The sequence below is a fragment of the Abramis brama genome (assembly GCF_963993115.1).
Source record: "Abramis brama genome assembly, chromosome: 19".
NCBI lineage: Eukaryota > Metazoa > Chordata > Actinopteri > Cypriniformes > Leuciscidae > Abramis > Abramis brama.
In genome coordinates this window covers 23,545,218-23,567,809 of record NC_139981.1, presented here as the reverse complement: position 1 = coordinate 23,567,809, position 22,592 = coordinate 23,545,218, and the positions used below count along the sequence as shown (strand labels likewise).

General features: G+C 39.2%; 1 protein-coding gene across 1 annotated transcript in view; it reads left to right on the top strand.

Moving 5' to 3' along the window:
- LOC311069437 (protocadherin-15-like) overlaps positions 1 to 22,592 on the top strand; it is a 268,582-nt gene that overhangs the window by 200,277 nt on the left and 45,713 nt on the right. Inside the window, exons 25-30 of the mRNA XM_084092609.1 lie at positions 9,250 to 9,359; positions 9,595 to 9,735; positions 12,275 to 12,402; positions 15,969 to 16,184; positions 17,015 to 17,103; positions 17,942 to 18,118. Coding sequence (XP_083948735.1) covers positions 9,250 to 9,359; positions 9,595 to 9,735; positions 12,275 to 12,402; positions 15,969 to 16,184; positions 17,015 to 17,103; positions 17,942 to 18,118 — 861 coding nt within the window. The remainder of the gene's footprint in view (positions 1 to 9,249; positions 9,360 to 9,594; positions 9,736 to 12,274; positions 12,403 to 15,968; positions 16,185 to 17,014; positions 17,104 to 17,941; positions 18,119 to 22,592) is intronic.

Here is a 22,592-nt window from a genome sequence, read left to right as displayed (position 1 = left end):
ACTTACAAATCGATGGCACAAACAGGGAGCGAGACCCAAAGGCACTCGAGACATCAGATTGTCACGAGCATCACATATTGCCGCAGTAGCATCCTCTACCCCAGATACAGCTCTGACAAGGATTGCAAACACTGGTCTCCTACCACCGCCTATACATCTTGAGAACAGATTTGAAGTACTAATGAATGTAAATGAGGAATCCCCAAACGTGATGAATGTGATCGAAAACAGACTGAATGGGCCAGTAGCTAACACTGATGCTAACTGGCGCTCAAGGTCGAGCAGACAGCGGCACTCAGCTCAGAGCGCAGCCGAGCCCAGGACTCTGATAGTGGGGGACTCCATAATCAGAAACATTAGCGGCAGGGATACAACTACGTGCTGCCTTCCACAAGCAACAACTTCTGATGTAAACAGGGAACTTCAGAACATTCTGATGAAACATAAGACTGCAAATCGACTCATCATTCATGTGGGGAAGAATGATATTCATAAAGAGCAGTCAGAACTCCTTAAGAAGGATTTCAATGAACCTTTAGAAACACTTAAAAGACTGAAAGTTCAAACATTCATCAGTGGACCACTCCCAGCAAGAGGAACAAACAGGTTTTCACGGTTGCTTGGGCTAAATACATGGCTGCAAAAAACCTGCAACATAAAAGGAGTAAACTTCATTGACAATTTCAATCTTTTCTGGAGTCAGAGACAACTTTTTCATCAGGATGGCCATCACCCAAACAAACTTGGTTCAAGAGTGTTAAAGGACCATATCTACTTCTCCCTCTATCATCCTTCTGCAGTGTGTGCCAATCCACTCAATCTGAACGGCACACACACACTTGGACACAGTATGAATGACCACGGGACTTCACTTCAGCAGCAAAATGGACATGCGGTTGACATATCACACAAGGACAATGATAACACCACTCCGCCACAACAACCTCTGCTCACGGACTCAATCTCAGCTGAGCCCTGCCCACAGAGCTCACCACAGACAGACATATTAGAACTGCTCGAAGATTCAGCACCCAAGGACGACTTCCTGGAAAACAGCCAGGGAAGCCAGGACAGCATATCACAGCCTCCGATAACACCAGAGCAACAGCCCCTTTCACCAGACACTTTTTCCCTCTCTCCAGCATCGCCACTTCTGTGCTTCTCACAGAAAATGGAAGAACTGGTGTATGCTGGAAACAAACTATCCCACTCTTTTGCTGCAAGCCCCCAGATACCAACCAAAAAACGACAGGCACCGCTACCACCAAAGCCTGCGGGCCCAGCTCGCCCTCCCCCTCCTGTGAGAGCTCTTCGGCCTCTGCCACAACGCCAGGGCCCACACCCTCCTCCATCAGCTCGAGGTGAACCAAAAACAACTGATACCAGCTCTCAGTGATGTGTGTCGGGTCCCCGCTATGATAACAGTAACTTTCTCAAATGTTTACAGAACAAGCGGGAACCCAGTGTGCCTGTATCTTTGCTGTTCTATTACAATATAGAAAGTCTAAGGCCTTCAATAGCCGTACAGCAAACCAAACTAATCTGGTGCCTATTACACGTCAAACTAAGATTGATGTGGGGACAAAAAGTAAGACTGTTAAGTTAGCACTTTTAAACATTCGTTCACTTAAAAATAAATCACTTCTAGTCACCGACTTAATAACCACAAACAACCTGGATTTTATGCTTCTAAATGAAACCTGGCTAGAAGACAGCTGCAGTGCAACAATCCTCAATGAAGCAGCCCCTCCTAACTTTACTTTTATGAGTGTCTGCAGAGCTGTTAAGAGAGGTGGGGGTCTAGCTGCTCTTTTTAAAGATATCTATCAATGTAAGCAAATATCATTTGGGAATTACCCTTCTTTCGAATATCTGGGTATTGTGTTAAAAGGTGCTCCACACATTTTACTTATCATTTACAGGCCTCCAAAATACTCTCCAGCCTTTGCTGAGAACTTTACAGAACTATTATCAACAATTACCTCAGAGTTTGACTGTTTTGCCATTGCTGGAGATTTTAACATCCACATAGATGTTATAGTGCAGAAAACAATATGGCAAAAGAAATCAATACTGTTTTAAAAACTTTTGATCTGACTCAGCATGTACATGGACCCACACACAATCGTGGACACACTCTAGATTTACTTATCAGTAAGGGTCTAAACATTTCACTGATTGTTATTAAGGATGTAGCACTGTCTGATCATTTCTGTATTTTCTTTGATATATTGATCTCTCCTGCCACTGAAGCTAGATCTGTGTCTGTCAAGAAGAGATGCTTAAATGAGAATACTAGTGTACTATTTATGAAGGCTATATCCTTAACACCAAGCATATCTGCAGACTCTGTTGATTTTCTCCTTGATTCTTTTAACTCAAAAGTTAAAAGTGTAATTGATGATATTGCTCCTGTGAAAGTCAGGAAGAAGAGTGGCAGGCAAAAAGCACCTTGGAGAAACTCAACAGCAGTGCAAAATATGAAAAGACAATGCAGAAAAGTAGAGCGCATGTGGCGGAAGACAAAACTTGTAGTCCATTATAACATCTACAAAGACAGCATCCATGCTTTCAATATGGAACTAGGCAAAGCTAGACAGACTTTCTTCTCAAATATTATAAACAGCAATTTAAACAACACACGCACTCTTTTTGCTACCGTAGAGAGACTGACAAACCCCCCAAGCCAGATTCCCAGTGAAATGCTCTCAGACAACAAGTGCAGTGAGTTTGCTTCTTTCTTCTCTGAGAAAATCAATAATATCAGAAAGGTGATCAGCACATCCTTGAGTTGCACTGAGGTCAGACAGATCAGACCACCTGAGAAAGTAGTTACTATGTCTGATTTCAAAGAAATTGATGGCAAAATTTTGGAAGAAACCGTACAGCACCTTAAAACATCAACCTGCGCTCTTGACACACTTCCCACATCTTTTTTCAAAAGTGTGTTAAACAGTTTAGAAGCAGATCTTCTAGAAGTGGTAAACTCCTCACTTCTCTCTGGGAGTTTTCCAAACTCCCTGAAAACTGCAGTTGTCAAGCCCCTCCTGAAAAAGAGCAATCTGGATAAGACCATATTAAGCAACTATAGACCGATCTCAAATCTTTCTTTCATAGGCAAGATCATTGAAAAAGTTGTCTTCAATCAGCTGAACAAATTCCTGAGCTTGAATGGATCCTTTGACAATTTTCAATCTGGTTTCCGACCGCACCACAGCACAGAAACAGTGCTCATAAAGATAATAAACGAAATTCGCTTAAATACTGATACAGGCAAATTATCGGTGCTGGTACTACTCGACCTCAGTGCTGCATTCGACACTGTCGATCATAACATACTTCTTGACAGGCTAGAAAACTGGGTGGGGCTTTCTGGGATAGTCCTAAAATGGTTCAGGTCATACTTAGATGGGAGAGGTTATTATGTGAGTATAGGAGACCATAAGTCTGAGTGGACATCCATGACATGCGGAGTCCCTCAAAGCTCAATTATTGCGCCACTCCTGTTCAACCTGTATATGCTCCCAATGAGCCAAATAATGAGAAAGAACCAAATTGCTTACCACAGCTATGCAGACAATACACAGATCTACTTAGCCCTATCGCATAACGATTACAGCCCCATTGATTCCCTGTGCCAATGCATTGATGAAGTCAACAGTTGGATGTGTCAAAACTTTCTTCAGTTAAACAAAGACAAAACTGAAGTCATTGCGTTTGGAAACAAAGATGAAGTTCTCAAGGTGAACGCATACCTTCACTCTAGGGGTCAAACAACTAAACATCAAGTCAGGAATCTTGGTGTGACACTAGAGTCAGACCTTAGTTTCAGTAGTCATGTCAAAGCAATAACTAAATCAGCATACTATCATCTGAAAAATATTGCAAGAATAAGATGCTTTGTTTCCAGTCAAGACTTAGAGAAACTTGTGCATGCTTTCATCACCAGCAGGGTGGATTATTGTAATGGACTCCTCACTGGCCTTCCCAAAAAGACCATAAGACAGTTGCAGCTCATACAGAACGCTGCCGCTAGGATTCTGAGCAGAACCAGAAAATATGAACATATCACACCAGTCCTCAGGTCTTTACACTGGCTCCCAGTTACATTTAGGATTGATTTTAAAGTATTATTACTTGTATATCAATCATTCAATGGCCTAGGACCTCAATACATTGCAGATATGCTCACTGAATATAAACCCAGCAGATCACTCAGATCATTAGGATCATATCAGCTAGAAATACCAAGGGTTCACTCTAAGCATGGGGAGTCCGCTTTTAGCTATTATGCCAGCCGCAGCTGGAACCAGCTTCCAGAAGAGATCAGATGTGCTCCTACAGTAGTCACATTCAAATCCAGACTCAAAACACTTCTGTTTAGCTATGCATTTACTGATTGAGCACTGTGCCGCTGTTCGTCCGACTGTTTGTACTGTACTGTATTTTATTTTATTAAACCGTTTTAATTATTCTTATTTATTTTTATTATTTTTATTTCTTCTATGTAAAGCACTTTGAATTGCCATTGTGTATGAAATGTGCTATATAAATAAACTTGCCTTGCCTTACGCTGCTTGATTTTAAGCATTCTATACATAAACATGACATTACTTTACTGAAGTGCCGAATTGCAGAGCTCGTGCAAACATATCCACATTGCTATGATGAGCAGATGCTTTGCTTATGCTTTATTAAAAAAGATCTGGCTGTTTTCTCAGCTTTGTTGTGTGTTTATTTTGTTATTGAGAGGAAAGCGTGCAGCACATATTTAAATATATGCAACATCTAAATGTCAAATATATTTGGCAAATGTGTGGGCAAATGTTCGCTAACAGCAGGCCCGGCTGCAGGATGAAATGACTGAGGGGGCATGTGAAATTGTTAAGGGGGCTTAACTTTATACAGTGAAGAAAATAAGTATTTGAACACCCTGCTATTTTGCAAGTTCTCCCACTTGGAAATCATGGAGGGGTCTGAAATTGTCATCGTAGGTGCATGTCCACTGTGAGAGACATAATCTAAAACAAAAAATCCAGAAATCACAATATATGATTTTTTAACTATTTATTTGTATGATACAGCTGCAAATAAGTATTTGAACACCTGTCTATCAGCTAGAATTCTGACCCTCAAAGACCTGTTAGTCTGCCTTTAAAATGTCCACCTGCACTCCATTTATTATCCTAAATTAGATGCACCTGTTTGAGGTCGTTAGCTGCATAAAGACACCTGTCCACCCCATACAATCAGTAAGAATCCAACTACTAACATGGCCAAGACCAAAGAGCTGTCCAAAGACACTAGAGACAAAATTGTACACCTCCACAAGGCTGGAAAGGGCTACGGGGAAATTGCCAAGCAGCTTGGTGAAAAAAGGTCCACTGTTGGAGCAATCATTAGAAAATGGAAGAAGCTAAAGATGACTGTCAATCTCCCTTGGACTGGGGCTCCATGCAAGATCTCACCTCGTGGGGTCTCAATGATCCTAAGAAAGGTGAGAAATCAGCCCAGAAATACACGGGAGGAGCTGGTCAATGACCTGAAAAGAGCTGGGACCACCGTTTCCAAGGTTACTGTTGGTAATACACTAAGACGTCATGGTTTGAAATCATGCATGGCACGGAAGGTTCCCCTGCTTAAACCAGCACATGTCAAGGCCCGTCTTAAGTTTGCCAATGACCATTTGGATGATCATGGGAGAAAGTCATGTGGTCAGATGAGACCAAAATAGAACTTTTTGGTCATAATTCCACTAAACGTGTTTGGAGGAAGAAGAATGATGAGTACCATGCCAAGAACACCATCCCTACTGTGAAGCATGGGGGTGGTAGCATCATGCTTTGGGGGTGTTTTTCTGCACATGGGACAGGGCGACTGCACTGTATTAAGGAGAGGATGACCGGGGCCATGTATTGCGAGATTTTGGGGAACAACCTCCTTCCCTCAGTTAGAGCATTGAAGATGGGTCGAGGCTGGGTCTTCCAACATGACAATGACCCGAAGCACACAGCCAGGATAACCAAGGAGTGGCTCTGTAAGAAGCATATCAAGGTTCTGGCGTGGCCTAGCCAGTCTCCAGACCTAAACCCAATAGATAATCTTTGGAGGGAGCTCAAACTCCGTGTTTCTCAGCGACAGCCCAGAAACCTGACTGATCTAGAGAAGATCTGTGTGGAGGAGTGGGCCAAAATCCCTCCTGCAGTGTGTGCAAACCTGGTGAAAAACTACAGGAAACGTTTGACCTCTGTAATTGCAAACAAAAGCTACTGTACCAAATATTAACATTGATTTTCTCAGGTGTTCAAATACTTATTTGCAGCTGTATCATACAAATAAATAGTTAAAAAATCATACATTGTGATTTCTGGATTTTTTTTTTAGATTATGTCTCTCACAGTGGACATGCACCTACGATGACAATTTCAGATCCCTCCATGATTTCTAAGTGGGAGAACTTGCAAAATAGCAGGGTGTTCAAATACTTATTTTCCTCACTGTACCATCAATGAACAATACACACTGATAACTTGCTTAGTAAAAAAGATAAGCCAGCGTCATTTATTATGCATATATTAACCCTTTCACGCTTAATTTTAATATTTTGGCTCCCCATAGTGTTTTTTCAAGGCGACTGTTATTTTAGAACGTTCCCCCTTAATGTTTCCATGGCGACGCGTCATATTTGTCACGTGACACACCGCAGCCACAATAACACTGTTGACAGATGTATTGCTTTTATTTCCTTTTCACTTTTTATTCAAAATATTCACAAACTTGCTTACCATGTCATCAACTATCTGATATTCTGATTCTCAAAAATGTGTATGTGAGTGTGTTTGGTCATTTAAAAACCTTTATAAATAATCTTGATTTAATCTAATCTTGAAATGGCTGTTTCTTTGCGCCACAGTTCAGAGAATCCTGTGAGTCATCAGTTTCTCCCGAAATACATGCAAGAAAGTGGCCGGTGAACTGTGAGAAGAATAGAGTAAACTTTATAGTTAACGTTACTTCCAATGTGTTTGTCTGATATATAACCCACGTCGGCAAATTATATTTGAATAGATTGTTATTGCTGCTTCCACAGGCATCGGTGTGTATTTTATAAACTCCAAATGTATTGTTTTACTAGTGCTTATGCGTATTTAAATGTCTGAAACCTAAAACAAACATTGTGAGGTTGAAAACACTGCATAATTGTGATATATGACAGCGCTGAGCGCGTCCGTCTCTGGCTCAGCGCCAAACAACGCGCGAACGCACAGTTTGAATCTGGCAGTTATGTCGTCATTGAACATTCTAAATCCCATATGTGGGACCGTCACCGTACTCTCAGGGGCACTGAAATAAAAATCCCATATATGGGACTGGACCGCTCAAAAGGTTAAACATTTCATTTGTAACCATGAATACAAAAATGAAACTGAGGGGGCACAAATCAGATCTGAGGGGGCAATGCCCCCTTTTGCCCCCTCGTGGCGCCGGGCCTGGCTAACAGTATTGCTGCTCACGTATTTCGTTTTACCCCTAAACGGAGAACGAAAAAGAACTTCGTTGCGAGTACATCGGGGCCTTAAGGGTATTAAAGGTCACTAATGTATTGGGGCACTAAATCAAATAATGCCTTATACACAGAAATCAGAATTTTAGCATGAACAGTGAAAATAACAAGAGTCCTAAGATTGACACTTGAGGGACACCACAGTGAACGCAGCACTTAGATCTAATAAAAAAGGATGTGTGGAGTCCATGGAGAGTAGAATATCATTAGTGACCTTTAATAATGCACATTCAGTGCTGTGCAAATGTCTGAAACCAGACTGAAATGTATCTAAAATGTTACATGTATTTAGATTTGACATAAAAGGCAGTTTGGAGATGGTTCTGTAGTTGTTGTGTATTGCTGGATCAAAGCAAACTGTGTAGAATTGCATTTTTAAAACTGCTTGGAAAAACTCCACTTGCTAATGAGCTGTTCATTATAGCTGTCACACTGGAACTGATAGTCATAAAAACTTCTTCAAAAAGGCACGGAGAAAGAATATCCAGCTTATAGCTTGAGCATTTCCTCTTGGAGACTACATCTGCTAATTGTTCTGATGTAACTGGTTCAAAGTGAGTCAGAGAGCTGGACAGGGTAGGAATTAATGGTTGATCAAAAGGAGAAGGTACAATTACACCTTTCTTTTTGATTGGGTTTAAAACAGAATCAGTTGCATTGAACAAAACATTTGGTCAATTTGCATTATCAGAGATTAATACAGAGAAAAACATGGATTTAGCCTCCTTTACAGCTCTCTGGTAGTTTTTTTAAGCATTCTTTTATGATGTCATAAGATATCTGAAGCCCATCTTATTTCCACTTATGCTCACCTTTTCTGCACTCTTGTCTGAGAGTGCGAGTAACATCATTTAACCAAGGCTGGGAGACACACTTAGTCCTCCCAAGCTTAAGTGGAGCGACATTATCAAGTGTGAAAGTACAAGATTTATTAAAAACTTCAACCAGTGATTCGGTATCGATTCTAGCTAAGACATCATCTGTGAAATGCGTTAGATAAAATTCTGAAAACATATTGGCAGTAGACAAGTGAGTGCAGTAAGGGCTGAGAGAATGTAGGGCGGGGCACTAACATTATTGAATAATGGTCAGAAATACCAATATCTAAGATCTCTAAATCGGACACACAAAGACCATACGATAAGATTTGGGAGGTCTGTAGAGAAGTGCGCAGAAAGCAGGACCCATCAATTGAAAAATGTATGTTCAGCCTTTGACATCAATAACAAAAGAAATGGAGAGTGTTTTTGTAAAGTCTTTATTCTTACAAACCAAACTATTGATGATAGTTTAGCATTTTAGCTTTATCATTTGCCATGTTTAGCCATGCTTTCATCAGAACAGACCTTTGACCTTTCAGTTGAGAATCACTAGCATAAACAAAAGCTTTAGAAATCGATTTTTCTTTAGACCCATGATTCATGTATTCTGCTTTTGAATGCAGTAATTAAACTCTCTTCACCTCTTAAAGCGAAGTCCTTCAGTTCTTTTTGCACTTTCTGTAGGTCTTTCGTGGGGGTGTAGGGCTTATTGAACTGCTCTGATGTTTATGCAAGATATAACAGTAAAATGACATTTCTATCACAGTAATCACATGAGAAATGACAGTCCTCCACTGCCTTCAGCTGTGTGTTGTTTAAATGCTGAATGAAGTGTGTCATTTGCGATTCTGCTGTGTTGTGCAGGTTTAGTCCGGTGAGTGAGAACGCTCCTGTCGGGACGCCTGTGGGATTGATTCTGGCCGTAGCTGTCAACACCACCGTCTTTTACTCTATAGTGGGTGGAAATGATGGAGGTGAGTAACCTGTATGCAAATGTGGTTCTTCAGTAAATTTGGTCAAATTCATCTTAAATTTAGAATAAAATGTAGAACAAACTGGAACCAACCAGCGCATACAGTTCCTGGTTGAGGTGGACTACAGGGGATTTGTGAATAAAAAATATACAACCGTGAATTTCTAGTGGTCCGAGCGCTCATCATTGGTGTAGAAGACACTGTGAACTGTTCTCTGATCAGTTTGTGTTTGCAGGTGTGTTCAGAGTCAATAACCGCACCGGGATCGTCTACACAAATAAATCTCTGGACTACGAGACTGTGATCAGTTATGTACTCCGTGTGCAGGCCGATTCCCTCGAGATCATCCTTGCCAACCTACGCGCTCCCTCCAAAAGTAAGAACAAAACTAAAGCACATATTCCCAAGAATTTTATTTGGAGAGATCTTGCAGCTTTATAGTAAAGTAAATGAAAGATATAAAAGTCAGTATATTAAAACAAATATGTGTATAGATTAGTATATGACCACACAGTTCAAATGAAATTCTAAGTTAAGACATATTCTGGTGAATCGTACAAAATCTGTCAAGAAGCAATTAGACACTGTTTGAAAAACCCATGCACTCTTTTTGCAAAACTATAAACACATTCGCACTCACTAAAACACATTTCAGACTGTGATGCACTTGTGTTGCAAAAAGCTAAACGCAGGCAAAAGTTAAACACAATAAAACACAGTTGTCATCGTTTACACACAATGACTTAAACTTGTTCACACTTATTTCTAATGATGTGATCAAACCAACTGTACAGAATAAGCCAGTTCAGCGTGCACAGGTGACACAGGTGCAATGAATGTTGATACAAACAGTAGATCTCAGAGGAGGGAGAGTATGTGTGAGAGGTGATGTACGAGAAGGAATAGGATGAGGATGAGGAAGAGCAAGGTGTAAAGAGTGTTATCAAGGCTGGATCTGTCAGACTAGAGGGCTTTTCCCTTTTCCTGGCAAGAGACGACATTACCTGTGATGTGGACAAAGTCCTCAGGCCAGAGCCAACAGGAAAACATGATGCTGAGACAGAATCAGTCTCTCACTGACTTTGTGCAGTTGAGTGTACTGTAACGTGCTTTATCAACATGTCTGTAAAACATATTCTTTGGGATTGCCCAATCTTTAATGTTATGAGACAGTGGGAGAGGAACATTAATTTGTGGGTTGAAAAACTATTAAATCTACAGGAATATATTTTAGTTTATGTAGTTCGATATAGATGCGGTTTTCTAACTCTGACTACTAGTAATAGTACACGCTCTGACCATCCAATCAAAGGACGTGAAAATGCAGACGTTATTGTACGCCTGCTAGATGGTGCAGTCAAATTGAAATCTGATTGGCTGATTAAATCTGACTGATTATCTGATTGGTTAAAGCAACAGTTTCATTGCCATTTATTTTAAGCTACAGGCGCCCGCACTATCGATTCTGAAGGCCTCAACACATGATGGCTGAAATATGATTGGATAAAACCTCTAACACAAACATACATGACTGGAAGCAGCACAACCAAGAGAAAAACTGTGGAATTAAGAGAATGTACTATAGGGAATAATTTAATAGACATTCATGGAAAAAAAATATATTAAAGCGCAAGTCAGTGATTCTGATGACAGTGATTCCACCACTGGTATCTGCCATGTAATAGTGATGCTGATATGGCAATAAACTCAAATACTACTACTACTACTACTACTACTACTACTGTAACATGCTTTTCATTTAGAGCTTTTTTTTTTTTTTTAACCTTTTTGGCTTTTGCAGTTGGACTACTGTATTTTTACAGTATGCAAGTGCTGAATATACAGCCATTCATTACTATACAATATTCAGTATAATACTATACTTGCAGTGCATACAGTATACAATTTATTCACCTTACTACTTACTACTGTAAGTTGCGATTACTATACTTATTTTATGGGATTGCAAAATTAATTTAATCTGTTACAATGTACTTTTTTTCTGTAACTGCATACTTTGGATGCTCTTTTCTCCATTTTTTAATGTAGTTTCTAGTGAATGATCTGTGTTTATATTTTGACTGGCTGTGTGTATGATCTGAAAGCGATTGATTTTGAGCACAGATCAATGTTCTTTGAATATAGTTTGAAGATTTGGTTTTGAGAAAGTGGGTGATGGTTTCGAGAAATGTGTTTTAGCAATTCAGAGAAGACTAACTAATGGGACCTCATTATAAAGTGTTACAGGTGTTTCGGGGGAAAGGTAGTTTTAAAGACCAATTGCGAATGTCAGGCCCAGATTTCATGAATCAGTCAAATCCCAGTGCATGAAAAAAGTCTCATCCTATATTTTTGTTGTTGTCGTTCAATATTTTTCTCATTGAATATTCATTCAGTAATGAGCCACATTACAGAAATGAAATGGGTTGCAAACTCCATTTCATGTTGACTTAGAAGTTTAGTGAGCACATCACAGGCCTCTGACAGGACAAACTTTACATGACAGAGAGACAAAATGTGTGTCCTGCCATGTGTCTTGCTTTCTCTTTGATATAAATGTTGTTGTACATAACAGGACTGGCACACATTCTCTCTCTCTCACTTACCATCCTGTTTTTCTTCATTTCTCTCTTTCCTCTCTTATTGAGCAATGATATACAGCTTTTCATCTGCGCTTTCCCCTGTGTGCGCATAGATCCACTCAGATGACTTTATATATTGTTGTTTAATGCAGCAGAAGACAAATGCTTTCTGACAGAGCATATTTTTCACGTCTGCCACAGTGTGAAGAGGGTTGCTGAAGCTGTGTGTGTTTACATTAACGTTGCCTTTTTGGTTTTAACTGTGACAAATAGGGCTTATAGTTCCATAAACTGAGGTCTGTTTCTCCTGTGTGTGTGTGTGTTTAAATATAGCAAACACAGCTAAGGTATTTATCGACGTTCAGGATGAGAACGATCATCCCCCTGTCTTCACAAGGTCTCTTTACATCGGCGGTGTGACTGAAGACACTAAGACCTTCACCACAGTACTGAAAATTGTGGTGAGTATATGTGCATATGTTATGTGTTATTTATTCCTAGGCAGCGGTGTAGGAACAATCTGAAATGTTATGGGGCCACAATATAAACCTTAGGCTGGACTCATGAATACTTGTTAGGTTACATAATGCTGATTTGTTGAAGCTAGGTAAATAGACACTTGCACTGACAAAAAAATTTTGGCCATTGTGTAGAACACAAAAGGAACAATTTAAAAAGACTGTTCGCATGTTTGCCAATGGCAGTTTGTAGTGATCAAAAAAAGGTAAAGGTAAGAAAATAATTCATTTATGCAAAATAAAAATGTTTATGGATGAGTGAAAACATTGATGTTTTTAACATGACTGTGGTATGAAGCATGTCGTGATTGTTAATAAGAGACAGATATCAGCGCCACACGCGAGTCCCGCGGATATAAAGGAATAAGAACATTTCATTCTACCGAACTACCCGCAAGTGCTGAATTACTACTCACAGGTCAGTTTATTAGACGAATGAAACTTGTGAGGTAACGCAGCGCTGTTTCACTTGGTCTACACTATCACACTAAACAGCATTTGAGTGTGTTGAAAGTTATAATGTTATTCTATGTGTTAGTTTGTCTGTATGAGACTAGCAGTAAGCTAGATCAACATTAGAATAACATACTGATCATATTCTAACATTTCATCATGTTGAGCTATATAACATTGATTAGTTTTATGTACATTTGCTCACCTCTACATTTGCGCGTCTCTGTCAAGTCAAAGTTTGTCACGGACGTGGAGCTCTCGGCATCTCGAAAAACGCCATGCTGATATTGATCCTCGTTTTAGTTCTCCTTTTGTCCCAAAGTCTGCTTGCCATGGTTCATAATGTTTGAATGAAACAACAACAGCGTGAGCGTGCCGCTAGACGCAACGCAGTTGTCCACGTCTGTCGCCATGGTTACTGTGGCAGTACGAGCAGAAACCAGGGATAACGCGGATATTACGTCATTGACAGGCGACAAGTGAGACAGGGTGACAGGGATGAGCCATTATTTAAAGGTGAACTAAGTAACTTTTTTACCTTAACTGAACAGCTTCGGAGTCATTGGAATGGTTATATTACTTATTTCGGGTTGAATGGTGGTCGTTTCGCAACCCCCTGGTGCCCGTGAGCGGAAAATCCGCACTTGCAACTTTGAGCCGGCGGGCCGCCGGCCGCCGCGTCAGGAAGTATCGTGTGATATCAGGTCTCGCGATGTAAACAATTGCTTTACGGCCAAAAGAAATCTGCTAAAATGCTGTCATTATTGCGCTCCCTCACGCTGTTCGAACCCGAATGAAGAAGACGTTTTAAAGAATGTCCCATCTGCTTTGATGTCGTTGATCTACTAGCCTCTGGTGTCTGAGAATCACCAACAAGTTTTTACAACAGTGTTGTCAAATATCTATTCTGAAGCTGTGGGGGGAGCTCTAGAGAGAAACCTGCGAGCAAAAAGCGAGAATACAGCGAAGAAATCCCGAAACTACTGAGCCCTGCTTTAAAATTAGAATTTCTCTGAAATTAAAAATCTTTGGGAAGTTTTGGGATATTGTAAGAACACAACTGCAGGAAATATATTACACTTACATATTGTAGCTTTAAGCACAATACTATCAGAATGCACTGGAACAATGGTTATTAATTCATGGTGTTTGGAAATGTTCTGCAGGTATTGGTGTCTGCAGTATATTATATTTAATTTTTTTACAGAGGAGAACTTGCTGTTCACATCCTGGCACACCTGTCAACACTACTGAATATCTCTCTCGCTGTTCAAATCTACTCGCTTCCCCACACTTCATAGTAACTGTGCTTAGACAGCTTCTCTCTCCATTCTGACAATGTGGAAGACAAGTGACGGACACCTGTAAAATACCCACGGGGTTCTGTGTTCCCCTGCAAGGTGACCGTTATCTCATTAATTGAGTCTTTTAGCATCTATAAAAAGCATTAATGATATATGGGGATTATTACATTTCTAGGTCATCGCTAGAAGTGGAAGTGGAAACTGCAGAGTATTTATTTCTCTATCTCTGCCACCAAGGTTTTTCAAGGGATAGTTTGGCCAACATATTACTTTTTTATTTAAGAGACAGAATTACTAACAGCTGGTGCCAGTGCAAACTCTTTTTTTTGCCATTAAAAACTACTGTCAGTTACTAAAGACACGTAGTGAAACATGAAAAGGCGTGTAGGAGTTTCCTACAATGTATGATAAGAGAAAATTTGAATCATGCATCGTGATTTAGTCAATTTACTAGTATTTGAAGAATAGGCGTCAGGCTCTTGGAGAGAGAACTCTGATTGGCTGTTCAGCTTAGTGAACAAGTCAATGCATGAGAATTATAACAAAACAGCGAGCAAAGTAGTCAAAACGGTACAGATAGAAGGCTGTTCTTATTTTACCTCATCTTACCTGAGTGTTCCTGGGCAAATAGGTGCAGAATGTGCATGCAAGTTGACAGTCGGCTGTAGTTCTCTCGGTGTGTTCAAGTGCAGCTTTTTTGCCCCGACATGAGGCGACAACACAGTCGGCTTTCATCAGCACTATAGTTCTTTGGCGTCGGTTTGGCGTGTCCCTACCCTTAAAGACCCCCTATGGTGAAAATCAAGTTTTTAATGTTGTTTATATGTCTATGTGCTGATTTTAATATGCTTTAAGGCAAAACATGTGACAGTCTTAAAAACGCGGTTTGAAACCGCCCGTTTCCTACCGTCACAAACATGTCTCTAATCCCGTCAACGTGTGGGACGGGGCTTTTCTCCACTGATTTTCTATGATGTTCAAAGGATGCTGATTTTTAGAAGTCAGCTGAGACTCTGAGATGGCTAACGGGAACATGGTTTGTGTAACATTAGCAACACATTATTAGCAGTTCAATAATGTAGTCAAGCCAAAGGCTAGTCATATCAATTACCGTTATGTTGTCCGACTTTGTAGAGAGCGATACATAAAACATTTCTATTCTGATACATTGACCAGTAGACGAGCCTTTATAATTCACTCTTCCTCTTCTTCTGAATCAGTGTCTGGTTCAAACATGCATGACTGAATTAAACTAGTATTTCCACTTGCCATTGTGTAGCAGCGTTTACTACAGTTGACCGAGCGGATCAGGTAGTCCGAGTTGGTGTGAGTGGAGGCGGGGACTAATTTGCATATTCATGGATCCACATATAGGCCTACTAAATGAAGCAAGGGTGTAGAGTTACATTCAAACTATTTTAAAGCATGAATAAAAATTTTTTTAAAGGAAGAACATTTAAATATGTCCTTTTGATTATCAAAGATGAGCTTTAAGGGATAAAATGATTGACTGCAGGGGACTTTAACCAATTTTATGATATGGCTGCTGTAGCTTCTGCTAGGGGGAGGAACCGTAGAGAACAGAGCGCGTAGTAGAAGGAATATAATTTTCTCCACTCGTGTTCATTTATTTGCCCAAAGCCTTTTAAGGAATCCAGTTATTCTGTTATATAGCCAGATAAAGTGAAATTCTCAAAACCATATTCGTTTCCATGATCAATATGTTTCTTCATGTAACTTCATGTGCATCAGGCTACAGATATCGACACAGGAAACTACAGTAAGATGGCGTACAGACTGATCATCCCTCCTGCGCCCGAGGGGCAGGACAGTTTCGTCATTGAGCCGTACACTGGCATCATCAAGAGCGCCATCATGTTCAGAAACATGCGCCGATCCTACTTCAAGTTTCAGGTCATCGCCACGGACAACTATGGGCAGGGGCTGAGCAGCAGGGCTGATGTGGTGGTGAGTGACCTTTGACCTGTAAAGTTTGTTCATGCACTTCATGTAAAAAGATGATTCAAACACAGCTGAAAGATCCCACTCAAACACGTGGCTTTAAGAGCCATTTCACAGCCGAATCACATTTAAGAGCCGAATCACATTTCAGTGATTTTAAGACTGATTAATTTAAAATGAGTCTAAATCACATAACAGTCTGCACTGTTAGTAAGTGAAAATATCTCTCCAGAGTGTCGGTTTGGTAAATATGTTATGTTTCAGTAAATGTTTGCGTACAGAAGTGCATATGCTATGTGTGCACTACTTAGTGCAGTAATGAATAGTTAAATAAACTGTTTTTGTGTCATCTGAATTATTTATGCTGTTTTATCTCCTTGCAGCCAGTGACTTGTATAATTCCCAGAAATCTCTGGAGCTGATGACTGCCTAATAAAATAAGAGGGATTTAGAATTGCAATGTATCAGGGTTTTAAACATCATGGCATTAATGTTTGTCACTTACGATTTCCACAAGCAGTAGAATTATTCTAAAGCATTAATTTGGCCGCTACACTGTTACTGACCAATTTAATTAAAGACCATTGCAACTGCAAACAGCACTTCAACGCTGGTTGGTATACTGTGAAGTGTGGATTTTTTTTTTTCTATTTTGATATAATTGCTATTACTATTGCTATTACTGTTTGGTCAGAGAAAATACATTAAATCCTAATTGAATATCTGTATATATATATATATATATATATATATATATATATATATATAGATAGATAGATAGATAGATAGATACACATCACATCTTCTATCTTTTTCATATTCTGTGTGGGTTGTAGGTGTCCGTTGTGAATGCCTTGGACATGCAGGTTGTGGTCTCTAATGTGCCGCCCACTGTGGTGGAGGAGAATAAAGAGCAGCTGATTAGGTGAGAATTCCTCCCTCGTTGTGTTTCTCTGCTTTGCCAGTTTCTTTGAGTGGCATTTAAGTGTTCCCTGCACTCTCAGCAGCCTTTGTTTTCCCATTTCCTTTATTTAAATGGCCATCCAAATTGGCAAAACAGAATTGGGCTCAATTGGCAAAATTCAATGAGCAAAATAAAGCTACTTTGCTCAGTAGATTGCAGCATAATCATAATAAAAGACAAAATGATCGCTTTATAAATGCTAGTCAGGTGTATACATTTCAAACCGAAGATATTACAATGCTATTCATTCAATTTATGTTATATCATAGTTATTTTGTATGTTTTACAATGCGTTATAGAAAGAATCTCACAAACTCAAATATTTGTCTTCACCCTAATATGAAAATGTAATCACATTATTAACATATTTAAGTACATCATGGTAATATTCGCTGTACTGTCAGATGCTGATTTTTATGGAGCCCCGCACATGACATTAATAAAATAAAATAATATATAATTTTTAGTAAAGGCCACGATTTAGTAAAATGAGGGAACAAATTATTCAAATTAACAAATTCGTGGCCGTGATATACATCTGCGGGGCTCCCTAGATTATAAAAAAGAGAGAAATGTATGCAAATCAGTGGTGATAGTGAGAAATACAAACTCAAAAGTAACATTTTGAGTTTTGTGAATATTGTCATCATGCATATTATTATTATTTTTTTGACAAAAAGTGATGCGTTTGGTTTATTAAGATTACCTGTAAAATACAGGTATTAGAAATTTAGTTGGTGGGTTTTGCATTTTAACATTTGAGGAAGATAAAGTAATTTCATATACCATATTTTTTCAGTATTTTGGAGCGCTATGTTCAAGATCAGATCCCTGGTGCTAAAGTGATAGTGGAATCGATCGGCCCACGGCGGCATGGAGAAGGTTATGAACTTGAAGACTACTCCAAATCAGACCTGCAGGTGTACGCCATCGACCCTCTCACCAACAGAGCAATCTCCAGACAAGAGCTCTTCAAGTAAGCCAAACACACAGCCACTCCTGACACCTTTAACAAACAGTCTGCTAGTTTTTTCCAACATTTGGAAAAAAGAAGTCAGAGCCTTGTCCTGTGTGCTCTGACTGTGGTGTTCATGTGACATTGCTAATTTAAACCTGGCTTGCCACAATTTCAGGTCCCCTTTCCTCCTAATTTCACCATCGCTACTTGTTCTTGCTCTTCTGTGCAAAACAACATATTTTAAAATCATCTAGTCAGTGGGTTGCATAAACAGCTAGTCAACTAATCGGTATTAAGCCCTGCGTAATAAGGCAATTTCTCCTGATTGGACACGGTTTCTAGGAGGTGTTTTCATAAGGTTTTAAAAAATAATATTTGTAGCAAATTATCTCAAAAGGAATCATAATGCGTAATCCATCCATCCATCCATTTTCCTTGCATTATTCCCGCAGGGTCCGCTTCACACACACATTTGATTTGGCACAGGTTGTATGCCAAATGCCCTTCCTGACACAATCACACTCACACACACTCCTACACTCCTACGACAATTTGGCATGTCCAGTCCACCTAACCTGCATATCTTTGGACTGTGGGGGAAACCGGATTAATTATAAATATTTAAATCAACCACAAAGGGAAATACATAGAGAGAGAGAAGTGCAAAGAATGGCAAGAGTTACAATGTTAAAGGGATAGTTCAACCAAAAATGAAAATTCTGTCATCATTTACTCACCCTCATGTTGTTTCAAACCTGTATGTGTTCTTTTTTCTTCTGCTGAACACAAAATAATATATTTTAAATAATGTTGGTAACCAAACAGTTGATGGACCCCATTGACTATAGTATACTATAGAGTATAATACTATGACCACCATACTTTTTCCCCATACAATGGAAGTCAATGGGGTCCATCAACTGTTTGGTTACCAACATTCTTCAAAATATCTTCTTCTGTATTCAGCAAAACAAAGAAACTTATAACAGGTTTAGAACAACTTGAGGGTGAGTAAATGATGACAGAATCATTTTTGGGTGAACTATCCCTTTAACTACAACCTTTGAAACCCATCAGAGAAGTGCCCATACAAGGAATTCGGCCCTTTATGATGTCATACTCGAAAAAAAAACTTTCTGAAACTTATACGAATCCTGAATTTGTCACAGAAATACTCTTTCATACGTCCAACTTGTTTTTGTTTTTTTTACTTTGGCCATGTTTTGCATGAGAATCTCTTTAAAACTTTTTAACAGTGCAAATAAGTCAGAATGCATTAAATAACATTAGACATCCCCTTTAAGAACGCATCTAAAGATAGATAAAAATAGTTGCTTGCTTCGTTTTTTGTGGCTGAACAAGAGTTCTGGATGCGTGTATAGAATACAGAGATTCAGACAAAGACGAATATTTTGATACCAAGGAGTGATACATCCTCACATCTGGATAGAAGCCTTTAGAGTTTCACTAACACAACTAAAGAATGCTAGGCTAATGTAACATAGGACACACATACATATATACATTTTGGAACAGCTTGATTTTGGATCGAGTGTAGAGAATGTCTTTGTGTGTGTGTGTTATGTGTATGTAAGTGTGGGGGATTCGCTGGGCCACACAAGCTTTTGGTACCTAGTGATGGGGGTCAATCTTTTCCTCATCGGAATGTTTTTGATGTTGGATGGGGAGACTCAAACTGATCTGTTTAGTGTCTTTTGTGTGGTAGGGGAGGACACCAAGATTTTAGCACCCATTTAGGTGTAAAATCTAGACTGTCAGCGCCAGGTCTGTGATTTAAATTAAAAAGTCAAAACGGGTAAAAGCTTTGCTGAGGCCTAGAGCCCAATCAATCATTGTGATTCCATCCAGATGTTACTATTATTAATCATAGACTGTAAAAAAAGATGGATGACGCCCCTTCGCTCTCTTCCATTGATGAGAACTGAAGCCGCCAGAGTCCCGATATGGCGCTGACATATTGGAACTTGAGTCTGCGCAGTAGCGATCTCGGGACCAGACCTGCGCAGTAGTGAGCAGGAAGTAAAGCCGCAAAATCAACGCTCCGCCCTCACTCTCGCAGAATGCACTCAGGGAGAGTGGATTCTGCACACTTTTTTAAAAATTGATTGCAGTACAACAAGAGGCTTGTTAACCCTCTGGGGACCAAAAACGCGCCCGCGCGTTTTGCTCGTTTTTTTTTTTAGCAATGTAAAATAAACACTAAATGCTCTGTTAATTTTGATCTTTCATTTTCGTGCAATACATCAATCGATCCTGTTCAGTTTCTATTTTTTTTCTGTATACTCACAATAAAAATAAAGTGTTTTGCTTTTTGCCAAATAAAGAAAAATTAACATGATGCGATTTCTGCACTCTCTCTGTCAGTAAACTCCAATTTGAAACGCGTTCGAAAATGATCTATAACTCCGCGAAAATTCAGTCAAACAGGCAAACAAACCCACGGGCATAAAGCTTGAGATCGCATCTTTTAAATGAAGTAATTTATATAAAAAACAAATATTCTCAGCTTGTGAAATCTGTATTAAAAGAGAACGATTCCAGTCGAGCTCATTACGAGCTCATTCAAAAGTAATGTGACCACTCCCCGGAGAGCGCATGCTATTCAAACGCAAATTCTGAGAACCATTTCAGACCTGTGAAACGCCCACATCAGCTGTAAATAAAGCGCTGCGAGCAGTGTTGCCAACTTAGCGCCTTTGTCGCTATTTTTAGCGACTTTTCAGACCCCTTTAGCGACAATTTTTTTAAAAAGCGACTAGCGACTAATCTAGCTACTTTTTGAACAAACCTCAGTAACCTCCAAATGTTGCCAGCATGAGTCCTGCGAGCGCGAGATTTGCTTTCTCCTTGCCGTCACACACCTCTCTCTGCGTCTACCCTGTTCTGTGAATGGCTGAGAGCAGCAGCACGACAGCTAACAGACGTGAATGAGCAGTGTTGTTTCCACGGACGGACTTATCACTTATCTTTTGTTTTATATTTAAAGAATTTAGTTTGACCATTTTATTTTCCTTTCTTTTCTTGTGCTTATTACTTGTAATACTCACTATCACAGTGCTTTAGTTCACCCAGTTCCCGAACTCTCTCAGTTCAGATAATTTTACACATATAAAAAATAGTCATTCAATAGCTACTCGTTCTATTGTCTGACAAAAAAATATAGTAAATGAGAACAGCTTTATTGGACATTCGGCTATATTATATTATATTATATTATATTATATTATATTATATTATATTATATTATATTATATTATGTTATGTTATGTTATATTAAAATACAGTATGTAGGCATGATTTTAATGAGAAAAAACATTAGGCAGGCAGAACGCAAGTACGCCGCGATGACGTCATGAATATGCTAATTGATGTATGACGTCATCTAGCGACATTTAGCGACTTTTAGGGGAGGCGTTAGCTACTTTCCTTTGAAAATAATTGGCAACACTGGCCGCGAGTGAGGCATAATATAGCCTACCTTATGGAGAAAAGTTTCCTCAGAACAGTGCTGATATGAGGAGCAATAGATCCCGCTGAGGAGTGAGGTAGGCTGTTATCTTTTCTCAAGTGTTAATGTGGAATAACGTTATGGAATAACGTTAGTGTAGGCCTATGTAAACCGCAAAAAGATGAATTGCGTTTCTATAATATTTCTGTGAGATGAATGAAGGGTACATATTTGTAAAGACTGTTTAGCCTAAATATGAATCGCGCGTCTGTGTGTGAAAGAATAAAGTGCTTTGCTATAGCCTACTGAGATGAGTAAAAATCGACTGAAATATGTTGAAATAAAATGTATTTGTATAAGCAACGTATTAAACTGCAAATTAACATTTATATGCCCTAATATTTCATAAAAACAACGTTACAGTCAGGCGAAGTATGAAAGACAACATTTTGTTGACTAGATTTGGGTACAGGTTTTACTGATTTAGATGTTCCAATGTTGGCTATATTCAAACTAATGAATACATATGATAAAATGTAGGCCTATAATCTTTTTTTTTTTTTTACAAAGAAAGAGTACACTTGAAATATTGTTGAAATTGTAATTATTGTTGTAATTGTAACCTTTTTAAAAAAAATAGCAAAACATATTTACAAGATAGATGTAAGCGAAATCTTAAATGGTCAATATAAGTCTTCTTCTAAATATATCTTTTGTCCTTGCATTGTGGCTCAGTCAGTGTCACACCTGAATGAAAGGCTCATTACACATAATGGGTGGGACATTGTATTCTCAGGTGTAAACTACTCCTCCTTCACGCCCCCCTCGCATATTGGCTTTCCAAGCAAAACCTGTTTTACACCATTTAAATCAATGTATTTTTTTTTGTGAACGATAAAGCAAGACTATTTTCACATAATTTTGAAGCCAGAACTCGTAGCAACAACATCCATTAGTCAAAAGTCTTGTGGACACATATTTAATATGTGTTTTGTGGTCTTATTTCAGCAACTTTCATTTTTA